A 16,172-nucleotide genomic window follows, 5' to 3' on the forward strand; every position below is an offset into this window, starting at 1 on the left:
CGAGGGGGGGGGGGGAAGCCCGTCGAGCTAAGTCAATGCTGAGCCCTGCTTGTTTTCCTTCTGTCTGGGAACACTGTCATTCAGCCATCCTCTGTACTGGTGATGTCAATGGAAAGCCGCCGTCATTAAGAACCAATGAGGTAAATGAAGTAAAGAAAGGGTGATGGCTTTAAATCTGTTTCTGTACCCCAAACCCAGTGAAAGCTGATCATCTTTTACCTAGATTAAGATCCATGCATTGACAACTCAATATATCTATCTCTTCGGTGCAGTGAGAGGACGATAAAAGAGGAAATGTGGCATGTTTTAAAAAATGTATCACTACTCATCTGCTCTGTCTATAAGTCAACCCAAGAGCCTCTCAACAGGAGAGGGCCCTAACAGCAATCTGCTGTTTTTTTTAAACTTTTCAACGTTCTGAAAGAGAAACACGGGCCGCCCACATCTTCACTTCTTCAGGGACACTGCTCAGAAAGGTCATTCGAGGAAATTACACGCACACGGAGGCATGCGTACGAGAAGTGAAGTCGTGCACATAGAACAGGCTACAGTCACATGCAATGACATACATGCATAACACCCACAAACACCGACGCCCCGAGCCAAGCCCCAGCTTCTCTCGCTGTGCCTGGCAGTGTGTCAGCACCAAACAACCCGCGTTTTGTTTCGACATTCAACAATAACACCATCTGACTGGAACTGTCCGCGCTGATACTCAGAATGAATCTGTTGCATCACTGAAAACATGTCAGCACAGGGTAGCAACCAATCGTCTCTGTTGGCAAACAAGGTATAGCAAAAATAAAAGGAAGTGATACTGTAATTACTGGCAAACGTAACACTTTTTAACGGATAGGTTATACATTAACTGGGGATTGAAGAACTTTATAACACCAAGTTGCTGCAAAATGATTTGTGTCATTTCGCCAAATGTGGGCCAGTATTTTCTGAGTGCAGTGGCCCTCATTAGTACAGAGTGCTGAATATCATAAATGTATTACTCATTATGTTCCTTTAAATCCCCTTCAGTTGGCTTTCCCTTACGTAAACTGTTCTTGCAAAACATGATGTTTTACCGTAGTTAAATCCCTATGGTGCTTTATTTTGAAACCATTCAACCGTTTGACCGGGTATGTCCTTATTTTGAGCTACTAAGAGCTTCTCCTCGATGGGGTAAAGCAGTTTTTAGTGAGGGCTGGGTCAGCGGAGAGCTGACATCAAGGGAGTTCCCAATTATAGCTCCGTCTCCCACCGCGGCGCAGCCCACTAATACACATCCTGATTTCCATCATGGCAGAAGAGGCAGACGTCTCATTTCCACCCAGGTCACTGAAGAACTCTCCTCGGAAAATAAGGAAATTAAAATCTTAAGTGCTTGTAGGATCTCTCAGCCCAACCACCCCCCCCCCCCCCGTCCTCACCCTCCCTGCAGATGTGACCCAATTTAGGAAGCTCCTCTCAGCTCAAAACGACTCGTATTAGCTGCCCCTAGTGACTCAGTTACTGGACAGGGTCCGTTAGGTGGACTTGATAATACATGTGCTCCACAGTTTAGTGTGACAGCGGATCTATCCTCTCTAGATCTACGGACCCACATGGAGACCTCTCTGAATGTATTTCTGGTCCCTGTGAACTGCTGACTACGCAAAGAGGAATACATCTATTTCTGCAGTTAAGTGTCTGTACATCATTTCATTTTGATGAAGTGTAAGCACTGATCAGATGAATGACACTGAAGATTCTCTCTCCATCTGTTCTGTCTTCAGTGTTTCTCCTCACAATCTTTCAATCAGGCTTGATAACCCTTCCTGTTTTTCCTCTCATGTACTCCATCTTCATCCCTGACTTTCTTTTAGTTTTCTGGCAAATCAAATCTGTTTAATACATCCACCTCCCCACTCCCCCTGTTCCTTTTTAACTGCAAAATGCACCCTTCACCCCACCAAGGTCCCTGAAGGCTCCAATCAATCGACCCTTAGCCAAAACCAATGAAAGCTTAAGCTGTAACAAGAAACAGTCGACTTCATGATGCAACATACGCACACAAACAATCGATTATGTGAGCTGGGACGGGCGAAAACACACACGGGTAAATCAGGGTCTATTAAGAAAGCTTTCTGATCTTTTCTGCGTGAACAACAAAGAGCGATTCAGTCTCATCCGCTGATCTCTGATCCGAGACTGAATCTCATTACTACAGTACACCCCAAGGGGACTGCACACACACACCACACACACACACACACACACACACACACACACACACACACACACACACACACACACACACACACACACACACACACACACACACACACACACACACACACACACACACACACACACACACACACACACACACACACACACACACACACACACACACACACACACACACACACACACACACACACACACACACACACACACACACACACACACACACACACACACACACACACACACACACACACAGCTTGAAACAAAGCCGGGCTGTGAAGGAATGCCAGAACAGGTTCACCTCTGACCTTCAGATCCATTTCTGCCAAACTGGACCACCAGTTATGGATCAGAAAGCCACAAAGCATCCACCATGACCTGGGCCTGAGGGGTGGGAGGATGTGAAGGGAGACAGAGAGAGGAGAGACACCAGGAGAAGAAGTCCTGTGTGTTGGCCAGGGAGGCGTGGGTCAGCGAGTGGCAGGAGAACACAGAGACAGTGGGAAGAGACGTGGGACGATCACAGATTTCCCTTTGTGTCTGAAAGCGGCCACTCATGGAATTCCTCAACAAGGCCCAGGCAGGGGACTGATGGCTTCAGCATCCTTGGCTTTAAATGCGCCTGATATGTATTTATTGGTCATCCCAGCTCTCTTTCGTGCCACTGAGAACATTAGTAAAGTGAAATCACCGTCCGACCAAAGGTCATAAACACTTTGTCTCTGATGACAAACCATCAACAGCAAGAGACCCTACTGACCCCACTGCCTAGTCACTGGCCTGCTGCATCGACTCATTCATCTTAAGTGTCATTGGGTTGAGCTCAAACCAGGCTGGAGATTGACAGGACAGCCCAGCAGACAAAAAGTCAAACCCCCTAGCACTTTAAATGATTTTATATCCTAGCTGTTTTTATTTAGACCGCACACATTATGCCTGACCTCACTGATTTAATCAAAGCATGGCTGTGGGTGGACACAGGATCAATGAACACGTCTCAAATGACATCAAAGGAGAGGAAAACAATACAAGATGAATTTAAGAGCTAACCTGTAAGAGAGTCCTCCAAAAAGCAAATATATGTGTATATCCAGAGAGCTCTTCCTCTTCTCTACTTCACCTAACCTCTGTTCCTTGATATAAAAAAAGTCCTTTCCTCTGTCAGCTGCTGTGGCCTAATGCAGGCGGGCCAGAAGTCCACATGCCAGGCGGCGGAGAGAAGGAGCCTGCTCCTCCAGTCACAGAGAGACACTGCCGGCTTCCCTCAGCTGTACGCTCTCAGCTCCCAGCATGCTCTCAGCAAACTGACACAGTCCATTTAGGAAGTCTTACTCACCCGCCTCTCTCCCTCCCTTTCTCTATTCTGCTGTCACTACCGTTAACGTAGAGGCTCCACCCAGTGGCCGTTCCTTTCCCTGCCGCCTGCTCACTGTCACACACTGACACACACACACACACACACACACAAGCTGGCAGAGTCAGTAGTGTTTTTCCTCCTTTCATTTCTGTCCCTGCGTTGCTTTCTCTGTAATAAGGTGGTGGCAATATCAAGAAAGCCCTAATGCCCAAATGTCTCTCTTTAAATACAGAGAGGTGTTTGATTAATCGGATGTATAATTCATCAGGATTGTCTCAGTGAGATGGTGTTGTGGATTATTAGAAAAATATTTAGGGAGAAATCTGAGCTGTATTCCAATTAGTAGCTGAGCTGTATTCCAATCCATGAAACTATTTCCTTGCTACTATAGTAATGGTTGACACCTAGACGTAATAAAATAATTACAATAAACACATTCACAAACAGAGTTTTAGAAGTGAAGATGGTTTATGCTATGACTATAGAATGTATACTGCCTGGCCAAAAAAAAGGTCCCACACTGTAATATTTCGTTGGACCGCCTTTAGCTTTGATTAGGGCACGCATTCGCTGTGGCATCGATTCCACAAGCTTCTGCAATGTCACAACATTTATTTCTGTCTTGCATTCATTTTTCGCCAATATCTTGTATTGATGACGGGAGATGCGGTCCACTGCGCAAAGTCTCCTCCAGCACATCCCAAAGATTCTCAAACGGGTTCAGGTCTGGACTCTGTGGGGGCCAATCCATGTGTGAAAATGATGTCTCATGCTCCCTGAACCACTCTTTCACAATTTGAGCCTGATGGATCCTGGCATTGTCATATTGGAACATGCCCGTGCGATCAGGGAAGAAAAAATCCATTGATGGAATAACCTGGTCATTCAGTATATTCAGGTAGTCAGCTGACCTCATTCTTTGGGCACATAATGTTGCTGAACCTAGACCAGACCAACTGCAGCAACCCCAGATCATAGCGCTGCCCCCACAGGCTTGTACAGTAGGCACTAGGCATGATGAGTGCATCACTTCAGCCGCCTCTCCTCTTACCTTGATTCGCCCATCACTCTGGAACAGGGTAAATCTGGACTCATCAGACCACATGACCTTTTTCCGTTGCTCCAGAGTCCAACCTTTATGCTCCCTAGCAAACTGACGACGTTTTTTCAAATTAGCCTCACTGACAAGTGGTTTTCTTACGGCTACACAGCTGTTTAGTCCCAATCCCTTGAGTTCCCTTTGCATTGTGCGTGTGGAAATGCTCTTACTTTCACTATTAAACATAGCCGTGAGTTCTACTGTTGTTTTTCTACGATATCATTTAACCAAACGTTTAAGTGATAGCCAATCACGATCATTCAAGTTTTTTTTCCGACCACATTCCTTCCTCAAAGATGATGTTTCCCCACTGTCCTTCCAGTTTTTAATAATGCGTTGGACAGTTCTTATCCCGATTTTAGTAGTTTCAGCAATCTCCTTAGATGTTTTCTCTGCTTGATGCATGCCAATAATTTGACCCTTCTGAAACAGATTAATATCTTTTCCACGACCACAGGACATGTCTTTCAACATGACTAACAAATGAGAAGCTACTCACTGCATCAGTTAGGGTTCAATAACTTGTTGCCAGCTGAAACATAATCACCCAAGCAGTAATTATCCAATGGGAGGCTGTTATCTATTTGCTTAGTTAAATCCAGGAGGCGACTTTTTTTTTTGGTCGGGCAGTGTACACTGTATTTTTAGGAAGTGTGTTTTTTTTACTCCAGACACATCCGGTCACCACAGTGACGTAGTTATGAGCTGTTGGTATGAGTCAGCACTTTTGAGCCAGGTCTTCTCTGCTGAGGAGTCGTGCCATCATTATGACCTCCAAACCTCAGTTTAACAAAAGCCTGTCATGAAGACAACCTTTTATTTTAATAAAAAAATCTGAATCTGTAAAGTTAAAAGTTACTAAAAAAGTGGCTTCAAGTGAGGTTAAACAATGAAGTAGCTTTTAATTAAAACACTCAGTACCTCAGAATTGTACTTCAGCGCAATACTTGAGTAAATGTACTTTAACAAATCACACCAATGGTATTATCCCAAGTGATTCATGCCAAAAGATCGCACAGCATTCCTCCTGGTCGTGTTTATACAGCATGAGTGTTGACTCGCCCCGGGTTGGTCTGCCTCACAGAGCAGATGTGAGCGCTTGCCTCATGTCTGCGTATCTTTATGAGTCAACCTGGAGCCCTCTGCTGAGCCGGCTGCACTCTGCAGCTGCCTCTCACTCCTGTCAGTGTGGGATCCATTTGTGGAGAGGATACAGCCGGCTCTGACACAGAGGGATGATTTATATCCTGGATTACACAGATCATAGTGCAATGACAGAGGGAAAACAGGTTCACTTCATCATGCTATAATTATCAGTATTGTTATTTAAATTGAAATAAAATAAACCTGCAGATCAAGATCCAGCACTTTGTCTTTGAGTTACCTGGAAACTAGAGAGTAAAGTAGATATCTTAACAAGAAAATAAATACGTATAGAGTCCATGTTTACTGCACTAGTTGGCTCATTACTGTTTTAAAGGTCCCCTATTATGCAAAATGCAGTTTTTGCTGTGATTTATACATAACTGTGTGTCCCCGGTGAGTAAGGAGACTCAAAGTGTCAGAAAATACAACCCTCTCTCTTTTCCTCCTTAACCACATCTCTAAAAACGGGGGTACAAACGAGCTGATCCAGATTTGCTGCCGATATGACGTCATATCGGAAATGACGGCTGGCTTTACATTGAACTCCTGGCAACATCCCATCCACGTGACACCTCCCAACCGGTCCCCCATATACAGTCGTGTTGTATAGATATGGCCCTACAATATATTGTTCAAATACAGCATAATAGGAAACCTGTAAACAAAAGCAATGTGTTCTCTCTTCATTAGAGGTTGCAGTATGAGTTATGATCTGGTGAGCCTGTAGATTTCTTGGGAACCACTGCACTTCCCAGTTAAAGAACCCCCCCCCCCCAGCCTTGTCTGTTCGTCTGAAAGCCACCTGTAGTAGTTGTATTGTACCTGAGAGGGGTCAGGTGCATGCCTCACTATCGAGTCACGGTATTCTAATGCATGTTGATCCCCTGATGGAACATGAACATCCCAGAAACAGTTCACAGTCTGCTGGCTAGTGCTTCAGTGAAGGAATGCAGAGACCAGAGGCTGGGTGGAGGCTGGAGCTGGAGGACGTATAGCTCCAGTGTAAAGCAGACATACAGACGGGTCGGCAGCATAAACATCCTGCAGCTTCCCGCAGACAACCCATCAGTCTGAACACAAGAGATCAGCTTTCTTAAATAATCTGCGCTCGGTTTTATTGGCGTTTATCAACATTCATTGTTTTGGTAGGCCAACGGAGAGGCTTCTCAATGTTTTTCCTCAAATGCGGAAGTGCTATTTCTACCCTGAATGCATGCCTTTGTCCTCCAATGCTGCTGGCCTTGATTCTTATCGGGGCTGAACTACTATCAACATCCTCTCCACACACACACACACACACACACACACACACACACACACACACACACACACACACACACACACACACACACACACACACACACACACACACACACACACACACACACACACACACACACACACACACACACACACACACACACACACACACACACACACACACACACACACACACACACACACACACACACACACACACACACACACACACACACACACACACACACACAATGGGAAAGCTGGGAGAGTCAGTAGTGTTTTTCCTCTTCTCATTTCTGTCCCTGCGTTGCTTTCTCTGTAATAAGGCGGTGTAAATGTAAGCCCACACACACAAACTGTGGGATTTCATTTCCTGTCAAGCATATTCACAAACTCTCGGCTTCCTGTTTGTGAGCCAATGTTCAGTGGAGGAGTGAAAGCTGTGGTTAAACTGAAACATCCTGTGGAAAATGTAACAAATAGCTAATATCACAACATTGGGGCATGAGTGTTCAAATGTGATCCGAACCGTGCACAAATAACAACATGACTCCAACAGAGCAGCTATTCAGCTCAGCATGCATTGTTTACCTCTTGGTCTAAAGTTATATGGTGCCATGCATTCTTCCTTTTGAGATAAAACACAAACAGTACATAGTCAATATTCTAAATCATTTGTAAAATCAACAAAAGATCTGATAAGCAATTCTCAAAATCTTCTTTTCCACATCAGGAGCAAAAGATTGAAATGCTTTCAGTTGTTTCCTGCAGTACAAACAAATCGTACACAAATAACGCCGAGCAGACGACGACAGCACCAACAGACCGGGACCAGACCCTGCACGCACCACAGCTGGGATTGGTAGTCAAATCAGCACACTATTAAAATGGGTTGTCTGCCAAGCGCCATTTTACATTTTTAGGCCCCACCAACGGTACGGATCATAGAAGTCCTGTATGTGGAAGATGAATGCAGGCATGTCTATACCCGCTGCAAACAAACCTGTCAGCTCAGGAGAGAAGACGGAAAAATTAACTGCAGGCTAAAATGTGCGAGAGAGAGACTGAGAGAAAAAACTGAATATTATTATAAAAATTAAGCATGGATGCTGAGGGACTGGCAGATCCTGACACACACTTCAGACAGCGTTCCCTCACACATATGAAGATTGTTTGATATATTTGTGGAACACAGAGCGTATGTCTTCTCACAGGCCGGCCTACAGACAAGTTTATGACAATAAATACAGCTAACAAATAACAGTCAACTGTGTTCAGCTAGATTCAGAGGAAACAAGGACTTTGTAATGCAAGTCCTCTCGTTATCCTGACAGGCAGTATCTTCATTAAATCAATTGAATAAATGTTAAAAGTCTAAAATGTGTCTTAAAATTAAGAGACACAAACTATCAGATCACAAGGGGGCATGGTCAAATTGATTTCCTTTTTCTAACTAACATGTTAAGTTATAATTTCAGAGAGACAAATAGCATATTATTAATATTATTATTATTAATAATAATATTAATAATAATAACATGTGAAAGGCTTGAGCTAGCAATCCTTTGGAATGTGTTATTAATAAAGGCCTTAAACAATTAATAAGGACAGAAAACATAGCATTTAATGTCCTTTCTTTTGATTAATTAAGTTTAGACTAGGATAGTGTGTGGGTAAGGTCTTTCTTTAAATTTGATTTAAAAAAGGACAAATTAGATTATTTCAAAATTCTGACCAACATTTTTAATTTGCTTTTTTTTTGGTCTGCTTTTGCTCTGGGTTTACCCGCTAATGACAGGCCATTAATATTTGTTGGCATGTTTGTCTTTGATTATTTTATAAATCTAATTCATTTTGAATGCATATAGAACAATAAATCAACAATGAAAATACTCATTGATCCCCGAGCCACATAAAGCCAAACATTACTGTGGCAGGTTGCCGTGGTTTAAATACTATGTCATTATTTTCCTGCCTCGTTCATTGACTGCTGGTTCTGCCCTCAAACTGTGGGCTGCTGAGATACCTTTCAGACCAACAACAACACCTCACTGCACTATAGTAAACACACATTTGTCCAATTGCATTACAGCAGTAATTGTGCACCGGCCTGAGAGCGAAGGAGCTCCGCAACCGAAGCAGAAAAGAAGGCTAAAATATGATTATGGGCAGAGGATGGCGATTACCAAACCACCGGGGCATTAGTGCCAGGCAGGGCACATTGTTCTGCCGTGCGCCATTAGGTCTCTCAGCACCAATCATTAGGAAACCATTAGTGACAACTACTCTAACTTCCCAGACCACCCACCTCTAAGTGGCAGAGACAAATGGACTCAACTGTTCCCCTCTCTCCTCCTTCATCGCTGAGGCAAAGAGTGTGGAAGTTCTGTCTCTCCATCAGCAGAACAAAAGAGCAGCAGCATATAACAGGATCAGTGGCTCAGATGTTCACTGTTCTGTAACACGATTAATCCTGACGCAGGGCGAGGGTGCTAATTAATGCTGCCAGGCCAACCAGAGAGAGGCTCAGCAACAAAGGGTTTGTGTCTGACTCCAAGGGCGGCTCAATCCTTTATTTCTATATACTAATGGAGTTATAACTATCCTTTTAATACGTTTAAACAGCTGTTGGAATGGGGATAAGAGGATAACATCACAATTTGAACTAGGATAATGTTAAAAATGTAATTAAACGTTACGAATGACAGCGATTTGCTGCAATGCTGCCATAGGAAGGAGCTACTGTCTGTTCTCACACCTGTTGCTCTTACAGACCAGCAGTCACTGAAAAATGTGTGGGGCATCAGGGGCCACAAGATTCAATGTGTTACTAAAGTGATTATACATTTGGTTAAGAAATAACACATGCAGAAATATAAAAGTGAAAAAAAATTATGAATATATGAAACTGACTATTTATTAATAGTAATTTACAAACAAAAATGGCAAAGCTAGCATACAGGGGATATTTTGTTCGTGTATGAGTGTGTTCTGTGAATTAATTTGGGTTTTTAAAAGAAGCATTTTTCAGACAAGTGACTGAATTATATAATATTATATAATTTGTGTTTTTATACACGTTTCCCACGTTTAGAAACCCGCAACAGAATTCACATAGCTGACTGAGTCAATACAATAGAGATGGGAATGGAGCAACACCGTAAACAAGGCCAAACGATCCAGCGCTGTACACACGCTTCATGAGTTTTCCCTAAAGTATTTCACCCGTAAACAAAGCTTAAACTTCCCCTAAACATGTTGGGTATCCAAACTTATCATGTGAGGATATTTCAACGATTTTCAGACGGAGAGAATGTATTTCCTGACTGCTTCACTCACCTACGCCGTCTTCGGATTTTAACACCATGCTGTCTCCACTGGCAGGTCCGAGTTGAAAAAGTTACTGGCTTCCGAGCGACACAACTTTGACCAGTTACCAGTTTCGGTAAATATATTGACCTGTTTTATAGGTTTTTCTGCCGAGTTAACAAACACACTTGGTAATGGTTTCTTCGGTAAGTGAAGGGTTGCTGTGTCGACAGCTCAAGGGAGTGGTTAAAAGAGCCGAAGGAGGACTTTAACCAACCGATCTATCCTACGCGCGTTTCTCTGTCAAGATATGCGGCTGGACAAAAACAATGAGCTTCCGGTTAGGACTTTCACAATACAATCTTCACGAACAACTCATTAAGTCCTTTACGAAACGGGGTAATCACGGCCGAGGTAAGGATGGTTGAAAAGAAGAACATTTGAATTGCTATTGATTTTTGTATTGGGTCTACAAGATAAATAGCTAGATTACCAACTAGCATCAAAAGTAGAAAGTACTTGTGGTATAATTATTATTTTTATCTCCAGTAGTAGCTAGCAGATATATTAATAATGAAAGAAAACATCATTAGCGTAAGCTATCTATTAAAGATATTCATTGACGCTAGAACATTTTGAGTTACATCACTGTGAGTGGTATGAGTTTAACAACTTCCCTCCGTGTAAAATGAAACGTATTAAGGATCCAAATACAACCTTAACATTACAATACGTTTGGATAAGACTCAGCAGATATGGAAGATACAAAAATAAAGCTACTGATAAGTAAAGTTCTTTGCTATTAGTCTATTATTCCAAATTGGAACTTTTATTTGTAGGAACTGCTCCCTATCCGGTTACAGCTTCCCATCACTGCTAACTTTACGTTGCTTAGGCTGAAGGTGCAGCAACTGGGCCAGATGACGAGTCTGCTGTCTGCGTTCTCACGCGCGCGCGCGCACACACACACACACACACACACACACACACACACACACACACACACACACACACACACACACACACACTTCTGTTGGGACAGGGTTGAGTGGGGGCAGGGAGAGAAAAGTGATTGACACACACAGGCACAGCCGTTCACAAGTGCTGATCTTGTTCCTGTGAATTCACCACATCCGCTGAGAGCAGACGTGTTTGCAGTCAGACCTTTATCCCTTCAGAGAAAAGCAACAACACTGGTCTGTGGCAAACACATAGCCTCATATTTACAAGCAAACACATTTTAAAATAAAATCACAGTCGGGCTATAGTCCCATAAGTCTGATAAAAGCTTCTTAATTGATAGTTTGACCACACTTTAGCTTATTGAATTAGTTGCAATTTATTTCAGCAACTTAAACCAAGAAAAAGCTAAAAATCGAAAAGCAGCTCTTTTTGTCATTAGGGATGTTTCAGTTTGTTTAGGTAAATAGTTGCTTGATATTAACCATTCGTTATTACACAGCTCAAAAAGGTGAATCACAGCAACAACACTACAACCAGGAAGCAAAGAAACTGATGTTTCGTCAATGGTAAAACTGGTTCTAACAAATCCTGGTGAGACTGCCAGGATTAACCTTGAGAGTTTTGTGCATCTGCACAAAAAAAGTATATTTTTAAGGTGCTTTCATGTTCATCCTGGCCCATCAACACAGTAAATTAACTTTGTATGCTGACTGTGATTTAAGGTGCAGCTGATGGTTGCTCTGGCAGGTAGAAATGTCCTGGATTATTTTTAAGGGAAAACGGTAACAGCAAAGCTAACAAATTTGCCATCCATATGTTAAAAGAGACTAAATCAGCCTGATGTTTGTATAACACCTGCTGGACTGTGCTGCTGTCAGATAGGAGAGGGCCTGTCGTTGCCTGTCGAAATATACACAGGAGTGCCAAGAGGAATGCTGCACTCACAGCCAGGAGATAACACCTTCTCCCTGTTTTTCATTTCACCTCCCCCAATCCTAGCTGTTTCATTCAGAGAAAAAATGTGTCTAAATACCTAAAGCATAAAATCCCAAACCCATCCCTGAAAGGCCTTAGTCTGCATTGGTCACTTCATTTGAGGAGCTCGGCTTCAAGCTGTGGCCTATGAATGCTTCAGTTGTGCTGCACAAACTCAACAACTGACAATGTAGTTTGTGAAGTGAACCCTGTTCACACAAAGTTTCTATTCATTGTTAGAAGTTCATCCATTCCCCAGAGCACTGCTGTAAAGCTGTCCTAAAGAACCCAGTACCAGTGAAACCAGAGAGCCGTTTGACCTTTAAATAAAGAGATCCTCAGTTGATTTCAACACTTTGTTGTCTGCAACTTCCTGACAGCACTGACCCTTGAATAAATGTGATGTTTAATATGCAAGCGTCAAAGCAGCGTCATACTGGATTCTGAAGTGTAAAAGAGGGTTTTGTTTTTGTATGTTTGAGACATTTCCTAAAAGAACAATGTTTTCTTTTTTATCACTCTTCTCTGTTGTTTAGGAGGTTTTAGTTAACAATTGTTAGCCCAATTCCATTGGCAAATTTAAGGCAATACAATTTTTAAAAAACACCTTCGATTTTTTAACAATTTGAACATATTTAAAATGAAAAATACTGGTAGGTGATACTGTATGTTTCCATTATCTGTTAAATTGTTCTGAAAAGCACATCCGCTGCTCTATTGCCGCTATTCGGACAGAGCTTCTTTTGACAACTTTCCAGTAGTTAAATCTGCTTTAGCACAAAGCAGCTCAATAACATCCCTGAACATTTTGAACACACACAAGCCTTGTTATGAAATAGCTGATGTTCGGTCTTGGCATACTTTGTTAAGCCCTTGGATTACAGTGTGGTTGCATGTGACAGAGCCGATTCTAGAGAGCAATCCTGGCAGTCATGTTAAAAATGTGCCTCCGAGCTTCTTGTGAAAACCGGCTGACCAACTAATCAGGTCTATGGACATTGCATAAGCTATGCTGGCTAATGATGTCGCCCCCCATTGTTTCCACAGAAAGTTTCCACAACTGGTTAGTTAAAAAATCTGGCTTTAAATTCTGAAATGTCCTTGGATAGAGTCAACACTTTTTTATATGCCAGGCAGCAATACATTTGGGGAACATGGGGGAAAATATTGTTATAACAGGATTCAGAGGCCAATATATCACTTGTACTGGAGTACTGGATCCTACTCTTCCCAAAAGGCAACTTGATAGTCTTAATATCAGTGTTTAGTAAACGTCAAGTTTTTTAAAATTCAAGACCCCTGTTTTTAAAGCCGGCTTCCTAAAATGTGTACATACAGAGAAAAAATAACAAGCAAATTTATCTTGATGATAAACAACCCTGTAATGGGAGTCTTGCCTGAAGGGTTAGGACTTCAGCTTCTGTTTCCATCTATGTGTGCCTGGGGCAATGTAATGGTTTACTCTCCACAATCATCATGACTTTAACTGTAACTGTACCACAGGGTTGTTCCTGAAAACACATGGCTCTTTTATTAGCCATACCATCATAACAACACAACTTAAGCTACAAAAGCAAATCTATGTGTTTAAATAGCCTGTATTAGGTTGGAAAAGTGAGAAGATCCGTTTTTACCATCAGAAGAGATGCCAAGAATGACCCCTGCTGATCATCTGCAGTAATTACAGCTCAAACTGGACACATATCACTAAAACTATCCTTCAATTATGAATTATCTCTACGGGCAATAATCTGGAAAGGCCTACACACATGCCAAATGTATTAACATATAATGTATTTATGGAATCTATTTACAAATAAAATGAGTTTCCAGAGTTTAGTTCCTGCTTGAAAGAAGGAAACAACAGCCATGAAAAATTCCTCTGTTAACCATTGCGACTTCTACGTGCATGGCAGACATTCTTTGGCATTAGCTTCATCTGGAGTTGTGTTGCTCCATGTCACATGACTCACTGCACAAGCTGATTCTAAAACCACTGCTTTCCTTTTACAGGTGCAGTCAGAGGTAAATCCATCCTGTAATTTTGGGAGGGAGGAGGTGTGTAAACCTGAGCCATTAATTACTGACCTGAGTCATAATATAAGGAAATAGCTCACTTTTCTGATGTGTTACTGAGAGAAAATAAATCTGTGGGCAGCCTTCACTTTGCAATACATGCATAAAGCGTCTACAACATGCTCTTAACGTTTCCTTAATAGCACGATGGTATACTTTCTAGGGTGTTTCTTTTGCAGCAGAACTCACATACTCAAACATTAGATATACATACAGAAATACTGTTATCACAAGATGTGACTTAGCAAATCATTTTATAGACAGAGTATTAAATTCAGAGAGCTCTTGCTGAAGTTGGACAGCCTGTCTAGAGTCACTCTTCCTCAGGCTAGACTCAAAGCCTTCTGCACTGCATACATTTCTGCAGTTGGCATCACCCTAACAAGCCTTGGTAGACTGCAGGCTGACAAAGCATTTGTTCATCTGAGATGCATTATGCATACATGTTAGGGAGGGACAAAATAAAGCCCCTTCTGTTCATGAGTTAGATGAGTTAATGTCAGCATGAATGTACAGTACATCAGCAGTGCAACAATAGGAGATACAGTAGGCCATTAAGAGACACAGTATAACACACAATGAAAACATTATTTTCTACCACAAAATCCAATTTCATCAAGATTAAAACCAAGAACTCAGAGAAGAACAATTCCTCCCATGCAATCAGAAGGATTTTACTTGGCTTACTTTATTGATTTCATTCGCCTTTGTTTTGATTCCCACACACGCCTCTCTGAAGCTCTGGCAGGGTCTGTTTTGTTCAGAATCTCAAACATATCGAACTGTGAGTTACCAGTAGAATATTTATCTATAAGACATCATTATGATCGTCTTTTATGTAAATATTCAGCGTTCATTACTTTATCATTATACAAAGTTGAGATCCTTAAACGGGAAGGTTTTCATCCCTAAAAGACTATGGGGTTTGGTCCCCAAATTACTAAAACCTATGTAATATGAAGTTTAAAAAATAAGCCAAGGATCTCGAGGATCCCACACAGAACATGAGGGTTAGAGGATCAAAAGCCAAAGAGGTTGGGAGGCATTGCTATAATCACTTCACCCTCCTTTACAACAAGCTGATTTGGCAAATATTCTGAACACTCTTTCACTGACGGTGCTCCCAAATAAATCACTTTTTCCTGAGTTGCCACTGGAGCCCACATGGACTAACTTCCATAAGAAAAAATTGTGGCAAAGACCGGGCCTAACAGAGAAGACAGCACTGATATAAAACGGCTAAATTATTATCACTTCTTCTTGGGGCGATACTCTGTCTGCTATCAGTCCCAGTCTGGGAACATTAATTGGGCATGTTGAGTCACATTCACAGTGACTGTGAAAGTTAGACAGTAACATTTACAGTCTGAAAGGGCAGTGACATAACACTGTAGGCCTAATTAGTTAAGAGGCAAAGGGAGAGTGACTGAGAAAACAGAAATAATCTATATAAATCCCCCTGGGAAACATAAATACTTTGGGAAATAAGACGTCAGTACATACGGTCACGTAGTGAAACAGCCAAGGGACAGTTATTTACCCATCGCTCATGTTTACATTGTTTTTTCAAGTCAAACAGCATTTGGCTCCATTTCAGGAGTGATTTAGTAGTGATGCTGATACAATGAGAACTCACGACCGTTTGATGAGTCACACATGAATCACTACCATGATTCATGATTAAAAACAGAAACACCAACACTTATAGAACGCTGCCAATTCTCTTCCCACCACAAGGAGTCCAAAATGCATCGGCTGCCAATTCAA

At 42.0% G+C, this 16,172-nt stretch overlaps 1 protein-coding gene across 4 annotated transcripts in view; it reads right to left on the bottom strand.

The window, feature by feature from the left end:
• The window catches only part of cyth1a (cytohesin 1a), a 38,863-nt gene that overhangs the window by 16,131 nt on the left and 6,560 nt on the right, over positions 1–16,172 (bottom strand). The window contains exon 1 of one of the 4 annotated variants that reach the window (XM_063904218.1): positions 10,422–10,677. The exons of 2 other annotated variants lie outside the window; for them this stretch is intronic. In XM_063904218.1, the coding sequence (XP_063760288.1) occupies positions 10,422–10,449 (28 nt within the window). In that variant the 5' untranslated portion in view covers positions 10,450–10,677. Of the gene's footprint in view, positions 1–3,270; positions 3,519–10,421; positions 10,678–16,172 lie in introns of those variants that run through there. One more of the 4 variants, XM_063904220.1, reaches the window with a different exon arrangement.

This window comes from Eleginops maclovinus, chromosome 16, assembly GCF_036324505.1.
Source record: "Eleginops maclovinus isolate JMC-PN-2008 ecotype Puerto Natales chromosome 16, JC_Emac_rtc_rv5, whole genome shotgun sequence".
Classification (NCBI taxonomy): Eukaryota; Metazoa; Chordata; class Actinopteri; order Perciformes; family Eleginopidae; genus Eleginops; species Eleginops maclovinus.